The sequence below is a fragment of the Coloeus monedula genome (genome assembly GCF_965178545.1).
Source record: "Coloeus monedula genome assembly, chromosome: 4".
Lineage (NCBI taxonomy): Eukaryota > Metazoa > Chordata > Aves > Passeriformes > Corvidae > Coloeus > Coloeus monedula.
In genome coordinates, this window is record NC_138784.1 from 76,057,922 (window position 1) to 76,076,039 (window position 18,118).

The 18,118-nt window shown below is 69.0% G+C and overlaps 2 protein-coding genes across 2 annotated transcripts in view; both read left to right on the forward strand.

Annotated features, from left to right (window-relative positions):
- The window catches only part of SND1 (staphylococcal nuclease and tudor domain containing 1), a 72,697-nt gene extending 64,918 nt beyond the window's left edge, over positions 1-7,779 (forward strand). The window contains exons 17-24 of the mRNA XM_082280091.1: positions 3,768-3,956; positions 4,550-4,691; positions 5,058-5,181; positions 5,271-5,340; positions 5,801-5,914; positions 6,573-6,776; positions 7,307-7,351; positions 7,497-7,779. Of these exons, the coding sequence (XP_082136217.1) occupies positions 3,768-3,956; positions 4,550-4,691; positions 5,058-5,181; positions 5,271-5,340; positions 5,801-5,914; positions 6,573-6,776; positions 7,307-7,351; positions 7,497-7,562 (954 nt within the window). The 3' untranslated portion in view covers positions 7,563-7,779. The remainder of the gene's footprint in view (positions 1-3,767; positions 3,957-4,549; positions 4,692-5,057; positions 5,182-5,270; positions 5,341-5,800; positions 5,915-6,572; positions 6,777-7,306; positions 7,352-7,496) is intronic.
- An 8,814-nt stretch (positions 7,780-16,593) lies between these two features.
- On the forward strand, positions 16,594-17,494 carry LEP (leptin; the record flags this gene model as incomplete). Its single annotated transcript, XM_082279895.1, has 2 exons — positions 16,594-16,737; positions 17,129-17,494. 2 exons carry the CDS (start codon positions 16,594-16,596, stop codon positions 17,492-17,494), a joined length of 510 nt encoding a protein of 169 aa, XP_082136021.1.
- Positions 17,495-18,118: the final 624 nt, after the last annotated feature.

The window sequence follows — 18,118 nt, forward strand, 5'->3', positions numbered from 1 at the left end:
GAGGGAAAAATTGAAATGGGGGGAAAAAAACGGCGGTAGGTGCTGGGGGGGGGGGTGGGGGGAGAGGAGGAGAAGGAGCCCCCCCCGCCCGGCCCCGCTCGCCAGTACCTACCTGGGGACGGGGGATCGGGGGGTCCGGGGAGGCTCGAGGCGAGCGCGGGGGGCGCGGGACCGAGGAGGGGGGTGGGGGGGGGGGCCGGCTCCCACAAAAAAAAAAAAAAGACAAAATGGCTCCTGGAGGCTGCGGTGCAGGATGGGGGGGGGCCCGGCCCGGCTAAGCGGGGGCCCGGCAGCCCCCGACCGCGGCCAACCCCGCGGCCTCGCACCTCCGCCCGTGGGGCCGGCCCGGGGGGCTCGGCGGGGCCGGCATGGCCGCCCCCCCTCCCAGGCCGCGGGGAAAAGGGGGGAGGGGGGGAAAACGCGGGGAAAGTGGTGAAAAAGGAAATAATTAAAAAAAAAAAAAAAAAAAAGACGCGGGGAGAAAAGGAAGAATTGGGAAAAGGGGAGGAAGCGGAGGAGAGAAAAAGTGAAAAAAAAAAAAAAAATGAAAAACGGGGAGGGAAATGGGAATGGGGGAAAAAAATTTGGCGAGCAAAGGGAATTTGAAAAGGGGATAAAAATGGAATAAAAATCTAAAATAAAATCAAGATAAGAACGGAAATGAGGATAAAAGTTAAAATAAGGCTAAAATCAGATGAAAAACTAAAAATAAAATTTCAGAATATTAAAAAAAAAAACCAAAAAACCCAAACAACCCGGACGAAACCTAAAAATAAAACAGGAAAATAAAGATTAAAAATAGGCCGAAATAAATAAATAAATCGCGGGGAGCCCCCCCCGGGAGAGGGAAAAACGCGGTTCGGGGAGGGAGCGGGGGGGAGGAAAGGGCGTCGGCGTGGGGGGGGGGGAGATGCCGGCGGGGGCACCTCCCGGTAGCGGCGGCGGCTGCGCTGGTGGCGGGGCGGGGGGGTCCCGTCCCGTCCCCTCCCGCGTGTCGTTCCCGCGTCCCCGCGTGGGTGTCGCGTTCAGCGGCGGCGCGGGGCGATGGTGGCGGTGACAGCGGCGGTGACAGCGGTGGCGGTCGCGGTGCCGGCGGGCATCCTCCGGTGGCGGGGGCCGCGCGGGGCGGTGCGGGCGGTGCGGGCGGTGCGGTGCGGGGCGGTGCGGGCGGTGCGGGCGGTGCGGGAAGCAGCCGCGCAGGCGGCTGGCTCATCCTTTTGTCCTTCAGTGCGAGCGCGGATGGATTGCTGCTGCCGCCGCTCCCGCTGCTCCTGCTGACGCATCCCGGCTCCGCACAGACCCCCCCGCGGCCCCCCGCACCCCCACCCACCCACCCACCCGCCGCGCTCCGGAGGGGCCCCCGCCGGCCCCGCTTCGGCCGGTGCGGCGGCCCCGGAGCGGTTTCGTGCGCGGGGAGGGGGATGCGGGATGCGCCGCTTCCTCCTCCTCTTCCTCCTCCCTCCCGCCGCCTCCTCCTCCTCCCCCTCCCCGCGGCCCCGCTCGGGGCTTATTGGGGGGGGAGAACGGGGGGGGACGCTCCCCGGAGCGACCCCTCCCCGGGGCCGGGGCCGTACACACGGACGGACAGACGGACGAAGGGAGGGACGAAGGGACAGGGGCAGCGCGGGGCTCGGAGGCTTTGAGGTGACGGCGGGGGGTGGACCCGGCTCCATCCTTGGAAACCCCCCGGATCCGACCCCTCCCCGCTGAACCCCCCCAGCCCCCGCGGGGCTGAGACCTGACACAAGCCCTGACACTGATGGGGAGCACAAACCCTGCGGTGGCGCAGGGGGGACACGGGGTGACTCTGCCCTGGGCTGGGGACAGCGACCGCGAGCTGGTGCTGCTGCTCTTTGGGGCCCAGGCTGGGCTCTGCACCCCCAGCAGAGCCTTGTCCCCTCCCTCCTCCTGGGACTGGGGGGTCAGACGACACCACCCACAGCCCCCATCCACAGCCTGTTGCCCTCCCCCCCCCTCGGTGGCACTGTTGGCACTTGGAGCTGTCACCTGAGTGCCACCAGTGGGTGGTGGGGACCTCTGTGGGGCTGGTGGACCCCATCCTGTGTGGCAGTGCCCCAGGGCACCCCAGGGCCCTCCCATCCATCCTCACTGGGGTCACTGTCCCCATGGTGGTGGCACGTCCCCAAGGGGCTGCAGCTGTGCCAGCCATGTCCCCTGCAGGAGCTGCAGGGCCTGGTTGCCTCCTGTGCCCCACGGGTGGATCCCACACGTTCCCTGTTCACTGCAGTGGCTGTGGCATTGTGACAGCCATGGCATCACACTGGCCACAGCTCCACACCAGCCATGGCACCACACCGGGCACAGCACCACACCTGCCAAGGCCGGCGTGTGGCAGGGCCACAGTGCAGGACACAGCCCCAGGTCACCCGCTGTCCCCACCGTGGTGTGGTGTGGCCCTGGCCATTGCAGTTCTGTGGCTGCCTCAGTGCCATGGCTGCCATGGTGCCAGGGATGACACGGTGCCGTGGCCAGTGTGGTGCCATGGCCGCTGTGCTGACATGGCCACTGTGGTGACACCACTGTGCCTGCCACGGTGCCACCGCCAACACTGGTGCCCATGGCTGATGTGGTGCCCTGTCCACTGTGAAGGCCTGTGCACTGCGGTGCTGTGGCTGGTGCAGTGCTGTGGCCGGTGCGGTGCCGTGGCTGGTGCGGTGCCACAGCCGGTGCGGTGCTATGGCCGGTGCAGTGCCACGGCCGGTGCGGTGCCGTGGCCGGTGCGGTGCTGTGGCCGGTGCGGTGCCATGGCCGGTGCAGTGCCATGGCCGGTGCGGTGCTGTGGCCGGTGCGGTGCCCTTGGCAGTGTGGTGCCGTGGCCGGTGCGGTGCTGTGGCCGGTGCGGTGCCATGGCCGGTGCGGTGCCGTGGCCGGTGCGGTGCCCTTGGCAGTGCGGTGCCGTGGCCGGTGCGATGCCGTGGCCGGTGCGGTGCTGTGGCCAGTGCGGTTCCATGGCCTGTGCGGTGCTGTGGCCAGTGCGGTGCCATGGCCGGTGCAGTGCCACGGCCGGTGCGGTGCCGTGGCCGGTGCAGTGCCGTGGCTGGTGCGGTGCCGTGGCTGGTGCGGTGCCCTTGGCAGTGCGGTGCCATGGCCGGTGCGGTGCTATGGCCGGTGCGGTGCCGTGGCCGGTGCGGTGCCATGGCCGGTGCGGTGCCGTGGCCGGTGCGGTGCTGTGGCCGGTGCGGTGCCGTGGCCGGTGCGGTGCCGTGGCTGGTGCGGTGCTGTGGCCAGTGCAGTCCAAGGACAGCAGGACTCCTCCAGGCTCTGGGAAGCAGCGGAAGCGGTTGTGGTGGGATGGGTGAGCCCAGGAGTGGGACGGATTCCGTGTCCAGCAGCACGAAGCCAAATCCCACTGACCACAGCAAAGGCCACGGCCGGGGTTTGAACAAGCCCAAACCTCGCTGTCCCTGGTGCCTTGGCCATGCCCCTGGTGCTGTCCTGGGCCCTGTGCTGTCCCCAGGGCCACACTGGCCACGAGTCCAACCCATCCTGGGGCGGGGTGTGATAAAGGATGTCGCAGGACCTGGTGGCCTCATGTCCCCTGTGGGTGGTCCCCCATTTCCCTTGTCCCCCACCAAAGGGGGATGCTTTGGGGAGGCACCTTGGGGGTTCCTGGGTCCAGGCTGGGCACCAGGAGGTGATCGGGGGACCCCACGGGCAAGCTCGGAGCGCTGGGAGGAGGTGGCAGCTGGGCCAGGCTGCGGTGGGGATGGGCACCCACGGCTCGTGTGATTGCTGGGATCCCACAGGTTGAGGTGGAGGTGGAGAGCATGGACAAGGCTGGGAATTTCATCGGGTGGCTGCACATCGAGGGCGTGAACCTGTCGGTGGCGCTGGTGGAGCAGGCGCTGTCCCGCGTCCACTTCACGGCCGAGCGCAGCCCCTACTGCAAGGCCCTGCTGGCGGCCCAGGACGCGGCCAAGCAGAGGAAGGAGAAGGTGAGGGGCACAGGGGAGCCGTCCCAGGGGCGTCATCACCCCAAAGACACCGCCCCATCCCAAAGGATGGCCCCACCGCACTGGGTGTCCCACCCTGAGAGACGTTCCTGCCAAAGGATGTCCCCGTGTCAAGAGACGGCCTCGCTCTGGGAGATGTCTCCACCCTGAGAGATGTTCCCACTCTGGGGGGAGTCCCCATGCTGAGGGATGTCCCCATCCCAAGAGGTGTCCCTGTGCCAAGGGATGTCCCTACCCCAGGGAATGTCACAACCTCAGTGAACGTTCCCTCCCAATGGATGTCCACACACCAAGAGGTGGCCCCACCACAATGGACGTCCCCATCCCCCATCCCAAGAGATGTTCCACCCCAAGGAACGTCCCCACTTCTGGGAGTGTCCCCACCCCAAGAGATGATGGTCCCATGCCAAGAGATGTCCCACCCCAGCCATGTCCCCCCCCCAGGGATGTCCCACCCAAGGCACAGAACCCCCCAGGCTGAGGCCTGGCGATGTTCCCACTGCCAGCTCCAGCCCCCACCCTCCCATGGCCGTGGCCTGGGGCGTGGCTGGGTCCCCACCGCCCGTGTCCCCCAGGTGTGGTCCCACTACGAGGAGACGCCGGTGGAGGAGGTGGTGCCGGTGCTGGAGGAGAAGGAGCGCACGGCCAACTACAAACCCGTGTTCGTCACCGAGATCACTGACGACCTCCACTTCTACGTGCAGGACGTGGAGACCGGTACAGGGGGCACCTGGGGACCTCCAGCACCAGGGGCACACCCCACACCGGCCATGGAGGGGGGGAGTTGGAAGGGATGAGGTTTCGTGGGTTTGGTGGGTAACCCCCAAATCTGTGTCCAGGGGGACGTGGGACCACCCCTCCAGCCCCCAGGGCCATTTTTGGGACCAGGGTGGGGGTCCATGACTGGGACCCAGGTTTGGGGTCCAAAGGTTAAAGTCTTGGGGCGGGGCCTGGGGTTGAGGTCCAGGTTTGGGATCTGCTCTTGGGGTCACTATTGGGACTTGGGGTTCAGGCTCTGGGGAGCAGGGTTGGGGTCAGGTTTGGGATGGGATTGGGGGTTTATCCTGGATTGGGGGCCCACAGGTGCCCAGCTGGAGAAGCTGATGGAGAACATGCGTGCCGAGGTGGGTGCCCACCCACCCGTGGAGGGCTCCTTCTCCCCACGCCGTGGCGACTTCTGCATCGCCAAGTTCGTCGACGGGGAATGGTGAGGAGGGGACGGGGTGACCCCGCAGGCGGGGCTGGGCCTGGGCAGAGGTGGGGCGAGCACCAAATCCCCAAAATCCTGCTCTGCAGGTACCGTGCCCGGGTGGAGAAGGTGGAGTCAGGCGGGAAAGTGCACATTTTCTACATCGACTACGGCAACGTGAGTGGCACCAGGGAAACGGGGGGAACCCAGCCATCCTTCCATCCATCTGTCCATGGATCCATCCATGCATCCATGGATGCGTCCATCCATGGATCCATCCATGGATCCTTCCATCCATCCATCCATCCCTCCATGGATCCATCCATCCATCCATGGATCCATCCATCCATCCATCCCTCCATCCATCCCTCCATGGATCCGTCCATCCATCCATCCATCCCTCCATCCATCCATCCATCCATCCATCCATGGATCCGTCCATCCATCCATCCATCCACCCATCCACCCGTTCCCATTGTGTCCCACCACCCGTCCATCCCCTCCTGCCTCTCCCCGCAGTTTCCCCCCTGGAGTCCCCTGCTGTCCTTCCGTGATGTCCCCCGTGGTGTCCCTCATGGTGTCCCCTGTGGTGTCCCTCCAACCCATGCTGTCCCTCCTGTCCCCGGTGTCCCTGCAGAAGGAGACACTGCCCCCGACCCGCCTGGCCCCGCTGCCGCCGGCGTTCTCGCCGCGGGTGCTGCCGCCCCAGGCCACCGAGTACAGCTTCGCCTTCATCCAGGTGCCGCAGGACGTGAGTACGGGGCGGGGGCTGACCCCAGCTGGGACCCTGCTGTGACCCCACACCTTGGCCCCAGCCCTGGGCCCCCAGAGCGGCCCCTGACCTCCAACCCCCACCCTGTGTCCCACCCGTGGCCCCCAGACCTACACCCTGAACCCCACGTCCCACCTGTGGACCCCAACCATGGGACGCCATTCTGGACCCCAAACCATCAACCCCAACTTGGTTCCAACTGGGGACATCCAACCTGGCACCCAAATGTGTCTCCTGACCCAGAACCCCAACCCCAACCCTGACCCCAATCCCGAATCCCGATCCCAGGGTCACCCCATGATGACACCGACCCCATACCCCAACCCGAAACACCCGGGGGTCCCTGGGGGCTGAGGGCTTGGGGGGTCCTTGAGGGTGAGGGGGTCCCCAAAGGCCACAGGGGATCTCTGAGGGTTTGGGGGTCCCTGACGGATGTGGGGGCTCCCTGAGGGTCCGGGGGGTCCCCGAAGGCCGTGGTGTGTCTCTGTGGGTGTGGGGTGTCCCCAGAAGTCCCAAGGAGGGGGGGCTGTTCCCGAGGTTGTGGGAGGTCCCCAAATGCCCCAGGGTGTCCCCAATGGCCCGGGGTGTCCCTGGGGGCCGCGGGGTCCCTGCGGGGTCGGTGACGGGCGCGGCGCAGGAGGAGGCGCGGGCGGACGCCGTGGACAGCGTGGTGAGGGACATCCAGAACACGCAGTGCCTGCTCAACGTGGAGCACCTGGGCCCCGGCTGTCCCCACGTCACCCTGCAGTTCGCCGACTCCAAGAGCGACGTGGGGCTGGGGCTGGTCAAGGAGGGGCTGGTGATGGTGGAGCCCCGCAAGGAGCGGCAGTTCCAGAAAGTGGTGGGTGCTGGGGGGCACGGGGGCCTTTGGGGTGTGGGGGGGGTTGGGGAGGGCTTGGGGGGTCTTGGGGGGGGGTTGTGAGGGGTTGGGTGGGGGCTGGAGGTGCTGGGGGTGTCGGGTGGGTGCTCAGGGGGTGTTTGGGGGTGCTGGGGGTGTCGGGTGGGTGCTCAGGGGGTGTTTGGGGGTTGGGGGCTCTCGGTGGGTGCTGGGATGTTGGGTGGGGCTTTGGGAGGTCTCAGGTGGATGCTTGTGGGGTAGGGGTGCTGTTGGGGGGTGCTGGGTGGGTTCTGAGGGTGCTGTGGGGTCCCTGTCCCCCCCCTCCACTGCCGGTGCTGATCGATCCCAGCCCAGCCACTGCCCCATTGAGGGAACGGGAGTCTCCCCAGTGCTGCCCATCCCCCCAAACACCCGGGTCCCCCCTCGGGCCGTGCCGGGGGGGGGTCACCCCGCCCCCCATGGGCCCCTCTTGGAAGGACAGGGGGGGTCCCATCCTGAGGGGTCACCCCAGGACTGTCCCCCCCCCCCCCCAGATCACCGAGTACCTGAATGCACAGGAGGCGGCCAAGAGCGCCCGGGTGAGTGGGGGGACCCCGAACCCCTGGTGGGGGGGCTGGACGTGGCACCCCCAGGTGCGGGTAGTGCCGGGTGCAGCCCCCCCCGTTTGGGGGTGACCCCTGTGCGCCGTTCCGGGGAGCCCCCGTGACGCCGTGTCCCCCCCAGCTGAACCTGTGGCGTTACGGCGATTTCCGCGCAGACGACGCCGACGAGTTCGGCTACAGCCGCTGAGGGGCCGGGGGCGCCGCAGGGGACCCCAAACCCCCCCGGACCCCCGCAGCCCGTCCCGTCCCCCGGGGGGGGCAGCCGGGGGCGGCTCCGAGCCGTGGGAGTGCCGTGGGGGGAGGGGCACCCCCAGCCCCCCCGCCCCTGCCTTGGCCCCCCCGGGCCCCCCAAATCCCGGCCTGTATTTAAAGCTGCAGAGGCCCAATAAACGTAGTGAAGCGTCCTGGCTTTTGGGGTCCCCTCTGTGCTGGGGTCAGCCCCCCCGGAGCAGCTCCCCCCATCCCCCCGGAGCAAGGCCGGGACCCCTGGCACTGAGGGGGGAGTCTCCCGGGGGTGCAGCCCGGGGACCCCCCGGCCCTGTCCTGGCTGCTGGGGGGGCCTGGATGGGGGGCGTGGAGGGGGGTGGGGGCACCCCCAAAAAAAGTGGCCAAATCCCACCCCCCCCATGGCCACGTGGGGCCCCCAAATCTGGACCCCATCCTGGGACCCCCCTCTGGATCCCACCTGCAGGTCCCACCCTGGGACCCAAAGTTGGATCCCAAACCTGGGTCCCAATCGTGGACCCCCACCCTGGGTCCCCAAAATTGCCCCTGACCCTGGACCCCCACCCTGGGTCCCACCCACGACTCTGGGGCCCAAACCCGGCCCCCAGACTCAGGTCCCAAAAGTGGCTCTGGACCCTAAACCTCATCTCCGAGTCCCAGTCATGGATCCCAAACCGGGACCCCTCCCCAGTGAGACCCCTGAACCCCAAACTGACCCGGGCGGGTGGTGGCATCCCCAGAAGGGCCCCCGGGGTCCTCCTGTCACCTGCACCCCACTGCCAGGGTCACCCCCACCCCGCGGGGTCCCTGTGGGTGCCCCCCCGCGCTGTCCCCGCTGTCCCCGCGCCGCCGATCGATCCCGAGGGGGGGAGGGCAGGAGGGGGCAGCGCTAATTGAATCCGAAGCCAATTAACACGGAGCGTCGCGATCGATAATTAACGCCGGACAACGATCGTAATTAATGGGGGGGGGGGGGGCAGGACAGGGCCGGGGTTGGGGGGAGACTGTCCCATGTCCCTGTGCCAAGCCCGACCTCCCCCGCCTGCCCCAGCCGAGGCTCTGGGGGTGTCTGGGGGGCTCTGGATATGTCTGGGGGGGGTCTGGGGGTTTTATGGGGCCCTGGACGCCTCTGACCCCGTCTGGGAGTGGGGCCCGGGGGCTGTGAAGGGCCCGGGAGATCTCTGGGAGTCCCTCGAGGGCTCCGGGAGTCTCTGGGGGTGCAGGAGAGCACTGGGCTGTACTGGGCGGTACTGAGCCGTACCAGGCTGTACTGGGCTGCACCGGGCTGTACTGGGCCCATACTGGTCCGTACTGGTCCGTTCTGGTCTGTTCTGGTCTCTTCTGGTCCGTACTAGTCCGTTCTGCTCCGTACTGGTCCGTACTGGTTCGTTCTGTCTGTTCTGGTCTGTTCTGGTCCGTTCTGGTCCGTACTGGTCCGTTCTGGTCCGTACTGGTCCTTTCTGGTCCGTTCTGGTCCGTTCTGGTCCGTACTGGTCCGTTCTGGTCTGTTCTGGTCCGTACTGGTCCGTTCTGGTCCGTACTGGTCCGTACTGGTCCGTTCTGGTCCGTGCCGGGCGGGCTCCGAACGCGAAGGGAGATGGCGCCACCTGGCGGGACCGACCAGAACGACAAACACAGAACAGCGCGACCAGTACGGACCAGTGCAGGTACGGCCCATCCCGGTATAACCCATCCCAGTACGGACCAGTGCAGGTACGGCCCATCCCGGTATAACCCATCCCAGTACGGACCAGTGCAGGTACAGCCCATGCCAGTGTAACCCATCCCAGTACGGACCAGTGCGGGTACGGCCCATCCCAGTGTAACCCATCCCAGTACGGACCAGTGCAGGTACGGCCCACCCCGGTATAACCCATCCCAGTACGTACCAGTGCAGGTACGGCCCATCCCAGTGTAACCCATCCCAGTACGGACCAGTGCAGGTACAGCCCATGCCAGTGTAACCCATCCCAGTACGGACCAGTGCGGGTACAGCCCATCCCAGTGTAACCCATCCCAGTACGGACCAGTGCGGGTACAGCCCATCCCAGTATAACCCATCCCAGTACAGAGCAGTACGGGTACGGCCCATCCCGGTATAACCTATCCCAGTACGGACCAGTGCGGGTACGGCCCATCCCAGTATAACCCATCCCAGTACGGAGCAGTACGGGTACGGCCCATCCCAGTATAACCCATCCCAGTACGGACCAGTGCAGTACGGCCCATCCCAGTATAACCCATCCCAGTACGGACCAGTGCGGGTACAGCCCATCCCAGTATAACCCATCCCAGTACGGACCAGTGCGGTACAGCCCATCCCAGTATAACCCATCCCAGTACAATTCCATCCCAGTGTAAGCCTGTCCCACTATAAACCAATCCCAGAATAAACCCACCCCATTCCAGCCCCATCCCAGCGCGGCCCCATTGCCGCGTGTGACCGTCCCGCCCCATCCGTCCCTGTCCCTGACCGTCCCTGTTCCTGTCCCCTCTCCCGGTGTCCCGGTACCACCATGGCCCGGTGACACTATGTCCCGCTGTCCCGACTTCCCGGTGTCCCAGTACTCCCATGTCCCCGTGTCCCAGTGTCCCCATAATGTCCCGGTGTCCCCGTGTCCGTATGTCCCAGTGTCCCCACTTCCCAGTGTCCCAGTATCCATGTGTCCCGGTGTCCCAGGATCCCCATGTCCCGGTGTCCCCAGTTCCCGGCGTACCCCTGTCCCTGCCTCCCGGTGTCCCGGTGTCCCCTTGTTCCCCGGTTGTCGCCTTCCCCCTGTGACGGTGCCCTCTCTCGTCTTTGTCCCCGTGTCTGTCCTCCCCCGTGGTTGCCCGCCCCGTGTCCCCCCCGTGTCGTGTCCCCCCGTGTCGTGTCCCCATGTCCGTCCCCCTCGTGCCCCCCGCGGGGTGTCCCCGTGTCCGCCCCCCGTGTCCCCCCTCGCCCCCCCGCGGGGGTGTCCCCGTGCCGGGGGTGTCCCCGTGCCGGGGGTGGCCGCTCTATCTTTGTCGCGCTGTCCCCAGAATAGCGGCAGACGCGGGGGAGGGGGGGCCGCCCCCCGCCCCGCCCCCCGCCCCCCCCGGGCTATTTTTAGCCCCCGCGTGTTTCCAGGGGAACCCTGATGACGCAGTGACGTCAATGCGGGTCAATCGCCGCCGCCGGGGCTCGCGCGGCCGCCACGGGGCCCCCCCGCACCCCGGGACCCCCGGGATCCCCCCGGGACCCCGCCGGGACCCCCCCCCCCGGGACCCCCGCAGCCCCCGCCCCCCGCGCAGCGCGGCCGCAGCTCCAGGTAGGACCGAGGGGCCGGGGGGAGGTCGGGATCCCCCTGTCCCCCCCGCCCCACCCCCGCTCCGCCCATGGGGACCCCCCCCACCCCCGGGGATCCCCGCCCGCGCCCCCCCCTCCCGGGGCCTCCCCGCCCCGCCGGCCCCGAGCACAGCACGGGGGGGCCCCGCCAGAGCCCCCCGAGGGCCCGAGCCCCGTCCCGGCGCCCCGGGACCACCCGGACCCCAGGCCCCGCTCCGCAGCCCCCCGGGACCCCTCCGCGGGACCCCGGGTGCCCCCCCCGATCAGCTCCGGGACTCTCCCGCAGCCCTTTAGGCCTCCCGTGCCCTCAGCTCCCCACCCCCCCGCAGCCCCCCAGGACCCCCGGAGTCCCCCCAGCCCTCCCCGAGCCCCGGCCTCTCCCTTGCACCCCCCGGGACCCCCGGGACCCCAAACCCCCCTGGCCCCACGACAGCCCCCTGCCCCCTCCCCAGCCCCTGACTCCCCCACTTTGCCCCGGCCCCCCCGGCCGTGTCCCCTCTCCCATGGCCCAGGACCCCCGAGTGTGACTCCCCAGTCCCCCCCCGTGAGCCCCCCGGGGGCCCCTCCCTGCCCCCCCCGTGTCCCCTCTGTCCCGGGGGGGCACCGGGGGTCCCCCAGCTCCAGCTGCCACCGGGGGAGGTCACACCGAGCCCCCTCCGGGGGGTTGCACTGCTCTCCCCACCCAGGGGACCCCAAAGCCGCCCTCGGAGATCTGGAAAGGTCTGTGTCACACACGGCCGCTGTCACCGGCACTGCCACCGGCACTGTCCCCCTGCAGCCGCCCCCAGCTGCTGGCACCACTCAAGGACCCTCCGTGTCCCCCCCGGTCCCCTCTGAGCCCCTCCCAAGCTCGGGGGGACCCCCGGCTGAGGGGGAGCCGCCCCCGAGTCCCCCCCGGCACGGCCACCAAGGGATGTCCCTTCTGTCCCCTTCCTCCCCCCAAACGGGGCTCCCCTGGGATCGGAGGCTGACAGGGACGGGGTGGCCTTGGCCGTGTCCCTCGGGATAGGGGGGTGACAGGGGCAGGGTGGCCTTGGCCGTGTCCCCCCATCCTGTCCCGCTCCAGCTGGAGCTGGGTCGGGGGGGACGCAGGGACGGGGGTGGCAGCCAGGAAAGTGTCGCCATCCCTGTCACCAGCTCGTTGGGGCCGCAGGGTGGGGACAGGGATGGGAGTGGGGACATGGGATGGGGACAGGGACATGGCGGGGAGAAGGGGATGTGGGATGGGGACGAGGACCTGGGTGGGGACGTGGGATGGGGACAGGGACACGGGATGGAGCGGGATCGCGGGGCAGGGATGACGTGGGCTGGAGCGGGGACACTTCACTGCTGGCAGGTGATAGTGACACCTCGGCCAGGCCCGGGTGACACCAGTGAGGACCCAACGGCCCGGTGGTGGCTTTGGAGCCGCTTCCGGCTGTCCCTGGGGTGGCACCTCGGCACCAGCCCTGGAGCTGCCCCGGGGATCCCAGAGTGCCGCCGACGGGGGATCCCCACAAAGGCCCTCGGGGACACCCACGCCACCGGGACCCCAATCTGGGAACATCACCATGGACCAGCCACAGACCACGGGGACAGTGACCATCCACAGGGCCATAGGGCCGCGGAGCCACTGCCTGGCCATGGAGCTTCGGAGCCACGGGCTCGTCCTGTCACCGGCCTGGGACACGGCTTGGACACCCCGGAATTTGGGCACTGCCGCCCAGCCAGTGCCACCAAGGACGGGATTGGCCATGGGCCACGTCCCTGCAGCGCTGGGGACAGAGAGCGAGCATTGGCTCCTGAGGTGACACCGAGCATCAGCCCCTGTGGTGACACCGGGCACTGGCCCCAATGGCGACACTGAGCATTGGCTCCTCTGGTGACACCGAGCACCGGCCCCTCTGGTGGCCTCCTGCCATCCCCGGCTGCTCTGGTGGCTGAGGGACAGGAGCTGGGGACATCCAGGATGTGCTGGCAGGAGTTGGGGGCACTGCTCTGTCCTATGTCACCATCGCCCTGTGCCATGTTCCCTCACCCTGTGCCATGTTCCTGTCACTCTGTGCCATGTCCCCAGCGGTCTGTGCTGTGTCCCCATCACTCTGTGTCACATCAGCATCGCTCTGTGCCGTGTCACCTCACTGTGCTGTGTCACCATCGCTCTGCGCCATGTCCCCATCGGTCTGTGCCACATTCCCATTGGTCTGTGCCACATCCCTGTCGCTCTGTGCCACGTCACCTCACTCTGTGCCACGTCCCTGTCCCTCTGTGCCATCCCATCACAGCCACATCCCCACTGCTCTGTGCCACGTCTCCTCCATGTTGTCCCCCCACTTGGGCTGTGCCACATCCCCGTCACTCAGTGCCATGTCCCTGTCACTCTGTGCCACATCCCTGTCCCTCTGTCACCCCCCCATCCCTCTGTGCCACAACCCCACCATGTTGTCCCATGGCCCCATCACTCCGTGGCACATCCCTGTTCCTCTGTGCCGCCTCCCACGGGTGCCAGTGCCATGGCAGTGCACACCTGACAGGTGACACGTGGCAGGTGACGTGTGGCAGGTGGCACATGGGGGGTGGCACCCAGGGGACAGCCTGGGGCTGGCGGGGACCTTGGGGTACGGGGGCCATGTCCCACCACAGGCCCCGTCCCCGGGGGTTCCACATGTCCCCGTCCCTCCTTGTCACCTGCTCACTTGTCACTGCGGTGCCACCGCGGGGCCACCGTCCGTGTCCCTCTCGGGTCTTTTTGCGGTCTGGGCTTGCTGTCCCTCCCCCAGCCAGGAAGCCCTTACCCCAAAAAGCATCCGCGGGGGGTCGAGCCAGCAGGGACCCCCGGGGACCCCAGGTAAGTGAGGGGGACCCCAAACCCCCCTGGCCTCAGGGCTTTGGGGACAGCGAGGGGACAGTGGGGACAGTGTGGGGACCGTGGCATGGGGACAACAGGAATGGGGGCACGAGGCCACCACAGTTCCTGGCGTGGTCGGGGACCACCGGGGGGTGAGGGTGACACCAGGGACACCCCAGAGTGGGGGTGTGGCCCTGGGGGTGCCAGGGGACCACCGAGGGGAGGGGCACAACAGGTCCCCAGTGCTCCCAGTTTGGGTCCCCATTGCTGCCCAATGACCGGGGAGGGGCCAGAGGGCTCCCGGTGGCCGTGCCACCCCGCGGTGGCACTCGGTGGCACTCGGGGGCTGGGGAACAGGGCTGGGGATGTGAGTGACACTGGCTTGGGGACAGGGATGGGGACAGGGTTTGGGGAGACAAGGGATGCTGGCTGGGAGATGACAGGGACCGGGACACGAGGGATGCCAGCTGGGAGGGGACACGCGGTGACGTCAGCCAGGTCACCGTGCTGGCTGCGGGGAACCCTGTGTGTCCCCAGTGTCCCGGCGGTGGCACCTGGGGCCCTGCCAGCGGCTGCCGGGCACTGGTGTCACCAGTGTCACCGCCGGCCTTCCCGGAAGGGCCACCACAGTGTTTGCCGAGTGTCACCACCGTGGTGACACCAAGTCCGGTGTCACCAGCGCGGTGACAGCCCCGCCTGGGGACCCCGGCCCTTCCCGGGGCCTGAGGACCCCCACGGGGACAGTCTGGGGACACCCCGCGCTCTGGGGACACCTCGGGCCGGGGGGTGACAGGGACAGGTGGTGGGGACAAGAGCCACACTGTGACCCGCAGTCACAGTGGGGGGGGTCCCCGTGCCCCCAACAGAGCCCCCCTCCCCCCGTGTCACCCTGGCGGTGTCCCCGGGGCGGGGGGGACATGGGGCTGGGGGCTCCGGCATCCCTGGGGACACCTGGGACACCTGAGGACACTGGTGCTGTCCCTGCTCCTGTTCCCATCCTGTGCCAGGTGTGTGTGTGCCACACGCGGGGACACGGGGGGACACCGGGGCGGGACAGGAGGGGGGACATGGAGGATGGGGGGACACGGTGGGGGGATTGGGGGGACACGGGGTGAGGGGACACGGAGGTGCGTGGGGACATGAGGGACACAGTGGGGACACGGGGGGGACACGGGGGGGCCCGGCGCGCGTGTGCGCGGTCACGGCGCGCGGGGGACGTGTCACTGTCACCGCCACCCGCGGGGCCGCGCTCACCTGGGCACGTCTGCGGGGGGGGGGAGCTGTGGGGGCAAGGGGCAGCCGGGACCCCCCCGGCACCCCCCCAGTGTCCCCAGTTCGCCCTGGGACCCCCCCGCGCTCCTCCCGCCCCGGTTCGAAGCATCCCGCTCCCACCCCCCGTTCCCCCCCCCGCGTATCCCCGTCCCCTCGGGGCCCCCCCGGCCGGCCGGACACGGCTCGGACACGGCTCGGACAGCGCGGGGGGGGCGGGGGGGGCGGGCAGCGCTTTGGGGAACGGCCCCGCCGCTATAAAGGGGGGGGCGGCGCGATGGAGCCACCGCCGCGACCGACGGGACCCGCGGGGCGACCAGGTGAGCCCGACCCCCCCCAAAATCCCCCCTCGGCACCGGGACACCCCAATAGACCCCCCCCAAAAACCCTCTCGGTACCGGGACATCCCAACGGACCCCCCCAAAGGGACACCCTCCCACAAGGTCATCCCCACCCCCCCACCCCGGGACCCCCGCCCCGAGAGCCCCCTCGGACCCCTCATCCCGAGGGTCCCGGGCGGTGTCACCCCCCGGCCCTGCGGGGACGCTGGCCCGGGTCTGGCTGGGGACCGAAGCCCCCGGGGGGGTCTAGGCACCCCCTTGTCCCTGTCGTTGTCCCCCCCGGCCCCTGCTGTCCCCGAGGTGGTGGCCAGGCCGTGGCAGTGCCACCAGCCGTGTCCCCCAGCCCCGCGGGGACACCGGGGGTGACCCAAGGGGCCACTGGCCCTCGCCGCCCCGCCGCTGGGGTGGTGGCAGTGGGGGGGCGTGGCGGGGGTCCCCGTGTCCCCCCGTCACCCGGCGCTGTCCCGTTCCAGGCTCAGCGAGTGCGTGCGAGGCTCCGGTGAGTGGCACTGTTCCCGTGTCCCCGCCGTCTCCCCGGGGTCCCCTGTCCCCCTGTCACCACCACATCCCTGTGTCCCCCCCAGTGTCCTCCCTGTCCCCTCCCTCTGCGTGTCCCCCCCGGGCCTGTGTCACCCATGTCCCCGTGTCCTCCGCACCCCCACGTCCTCCCTGTCCCCTCCATCTGCATGTTCCCCCATCCCTCTGTCACCCGTGTCCCCACGTCCCCCCCTCCTCAAGCAGCGGGTGACAAGGTCACCCCAGTGTCCATCCCGCACCCCCCGAGGGCAGGGGGTCCCCAGGGAGGTGACACAACGCTGGGGACCCAACGCCCACCCTGACCCTCCCCTCGCCCCTTCCGAGCCGCGTCCCCCTCCCGCACTGTCCCTGTCGCCCGCGTGGTCACGGCCGGGCCGGGGTGGCCCTGGTGACAGGTGCCAAAGGGCTCCGGGAAGGCGTCAGGGACACGGCCCGAGCGGCACGTGCCGGCGGGGACACGGTGGCACCGTGACACGGTGACGAGGGCTCCGGAGTCCACGTGCCACCGACGCCACTTCCCGCATGTCCCTGCTCGTGTCCCCTGTCCCGTCCCTGGTGACATCACCCATCCCTCCAACATCCCCAGGGATGGCGGTGACGCGCGTGTCCCCCTCTGCCGGCGCCCTCCACACGTCCCGGGGGGTGCGGGCGGATTTCGGGGTGCGGGACCTCGCCGGTGACAGCTGTGTCCCCCTCCGCAGAGCCCGGCGGGATGCGGGGTCCCGGCGTGTCCCTGTGGGCGCTGCTGTGCCTGGCGGTGGCGCTGGCCGGGGGTCGCCCCGCGCGGCTCGAGAGGGTCCGGGCGGACGCGCGGGCCCTGACCCGGACCCTCAGCGCGCGCCTGCAGCAGCTCCAGGTGACCCCGGCCCGGGGGGGACCCCCGGGGACACCCCAAGGATGGGGAGGGGCTGGGGGGGACACCCGGCGGGGCAAGAACGTGCCCCAGATTGGGGGCGGGGGGGGAGTCCTGGGGGCTGGTCCTCAGTGGGGAGGGGGATCCTGTTCCCCAAAGTGGGGCAGGGTCCCCAGGGGGTCTCCCATGGGGGGAATCCCGGGCCCAGATCTGGGGGGGGTCCCCGGGAAGGGGCACCTGTGGCTGGGGGGTGGGGGGGCTCTGACCCCAAATCGGGCGTGTCCACGGAGAGAGGCGGAGGGGCCGAGCCCCGAGGGGTGGGGGGCCCAGGGAGGGTCCCCAGGGCTGGCTGGGTGTCCCCCCCGCCCTGACCCCCCCGTCTGTGTCCCCCCAGCTGTTCCCGCTGACCCTGCGCGTCACCGGCCTGGAGGGGGTCCCGGAGGGGGGGCTCCCGGACGGGGGGGTCCCGGCGGGGCTGGCGGGGGCGGCGCAGCGGCTCCAGCTCTTCCAGCGGCTCCTGGCGGCGCTGGCCGGGGGCGACCTACGGCTGGCCCAGGTGGCCAACGACCTGGAGAACCTGCGCAGCCTCCTGGCCGTGCTGGCGGCCCTGCTGGGCTGCCCCCCGCCCCGCGACCCCCCCGCCGCCCCCCCCGCGCCGCTGGCCGAGGCCCCGCACACGGTGGCCGGGGTGGCCCTGGCGCGGCTCCGGGGTTGCCTGGAGGGGGTCGCCGCCCGCCTCGAGGGGGTCCCCGCGTGTTAAGGACCTTCGGGACCCCCGGGAACCCCCGGACCCCCCTGGGTCCACACGAACACGGCCAGGACCTCACCGGGACCCCCCGGACCTCACAGGGATCTCATCAGGACCCCATGGACAGGACCAGGACCTCGCTGGGGACACCACGAGCGTCCCCAGGCACCGGAGTGGCTCCAGCTGCTGCCGGCACTTTTTTCTACAACATTACTACTATTATTATTATTACTATTTTTATTATTATTATTATTGTTATATTACTATTAATAATAATTTATTTGCTTTACTTTAAAATAAAGCCCCTTTTCCAGCAGCCTCACGCGTGTCTCTGATGACCCTGGGGACAAGGGCCCTCGGGGACAGGGGCCACACGGGGACAAGGGACCCCCCGGGGCACGGGGGCACCTGGGGACAAGGGACTGGGACCGGGGACACGTCCCGGTGACTCAGTGGCAGTGGATGACTCGCTGGTGGCTTTGCCATCCCCCCGGCCCCCCCGGCCTGGTGTGACCCTGACACTCCCCAGCCGAGGTGGGGACACGGGGGGGTACACGGGGGGTGGCCTGGAGCCCCCGGCGAGAGGGGAAAAGGGACGGGGATAAAGGAGAGAGGAACAAGGGGGACAAACGGGAC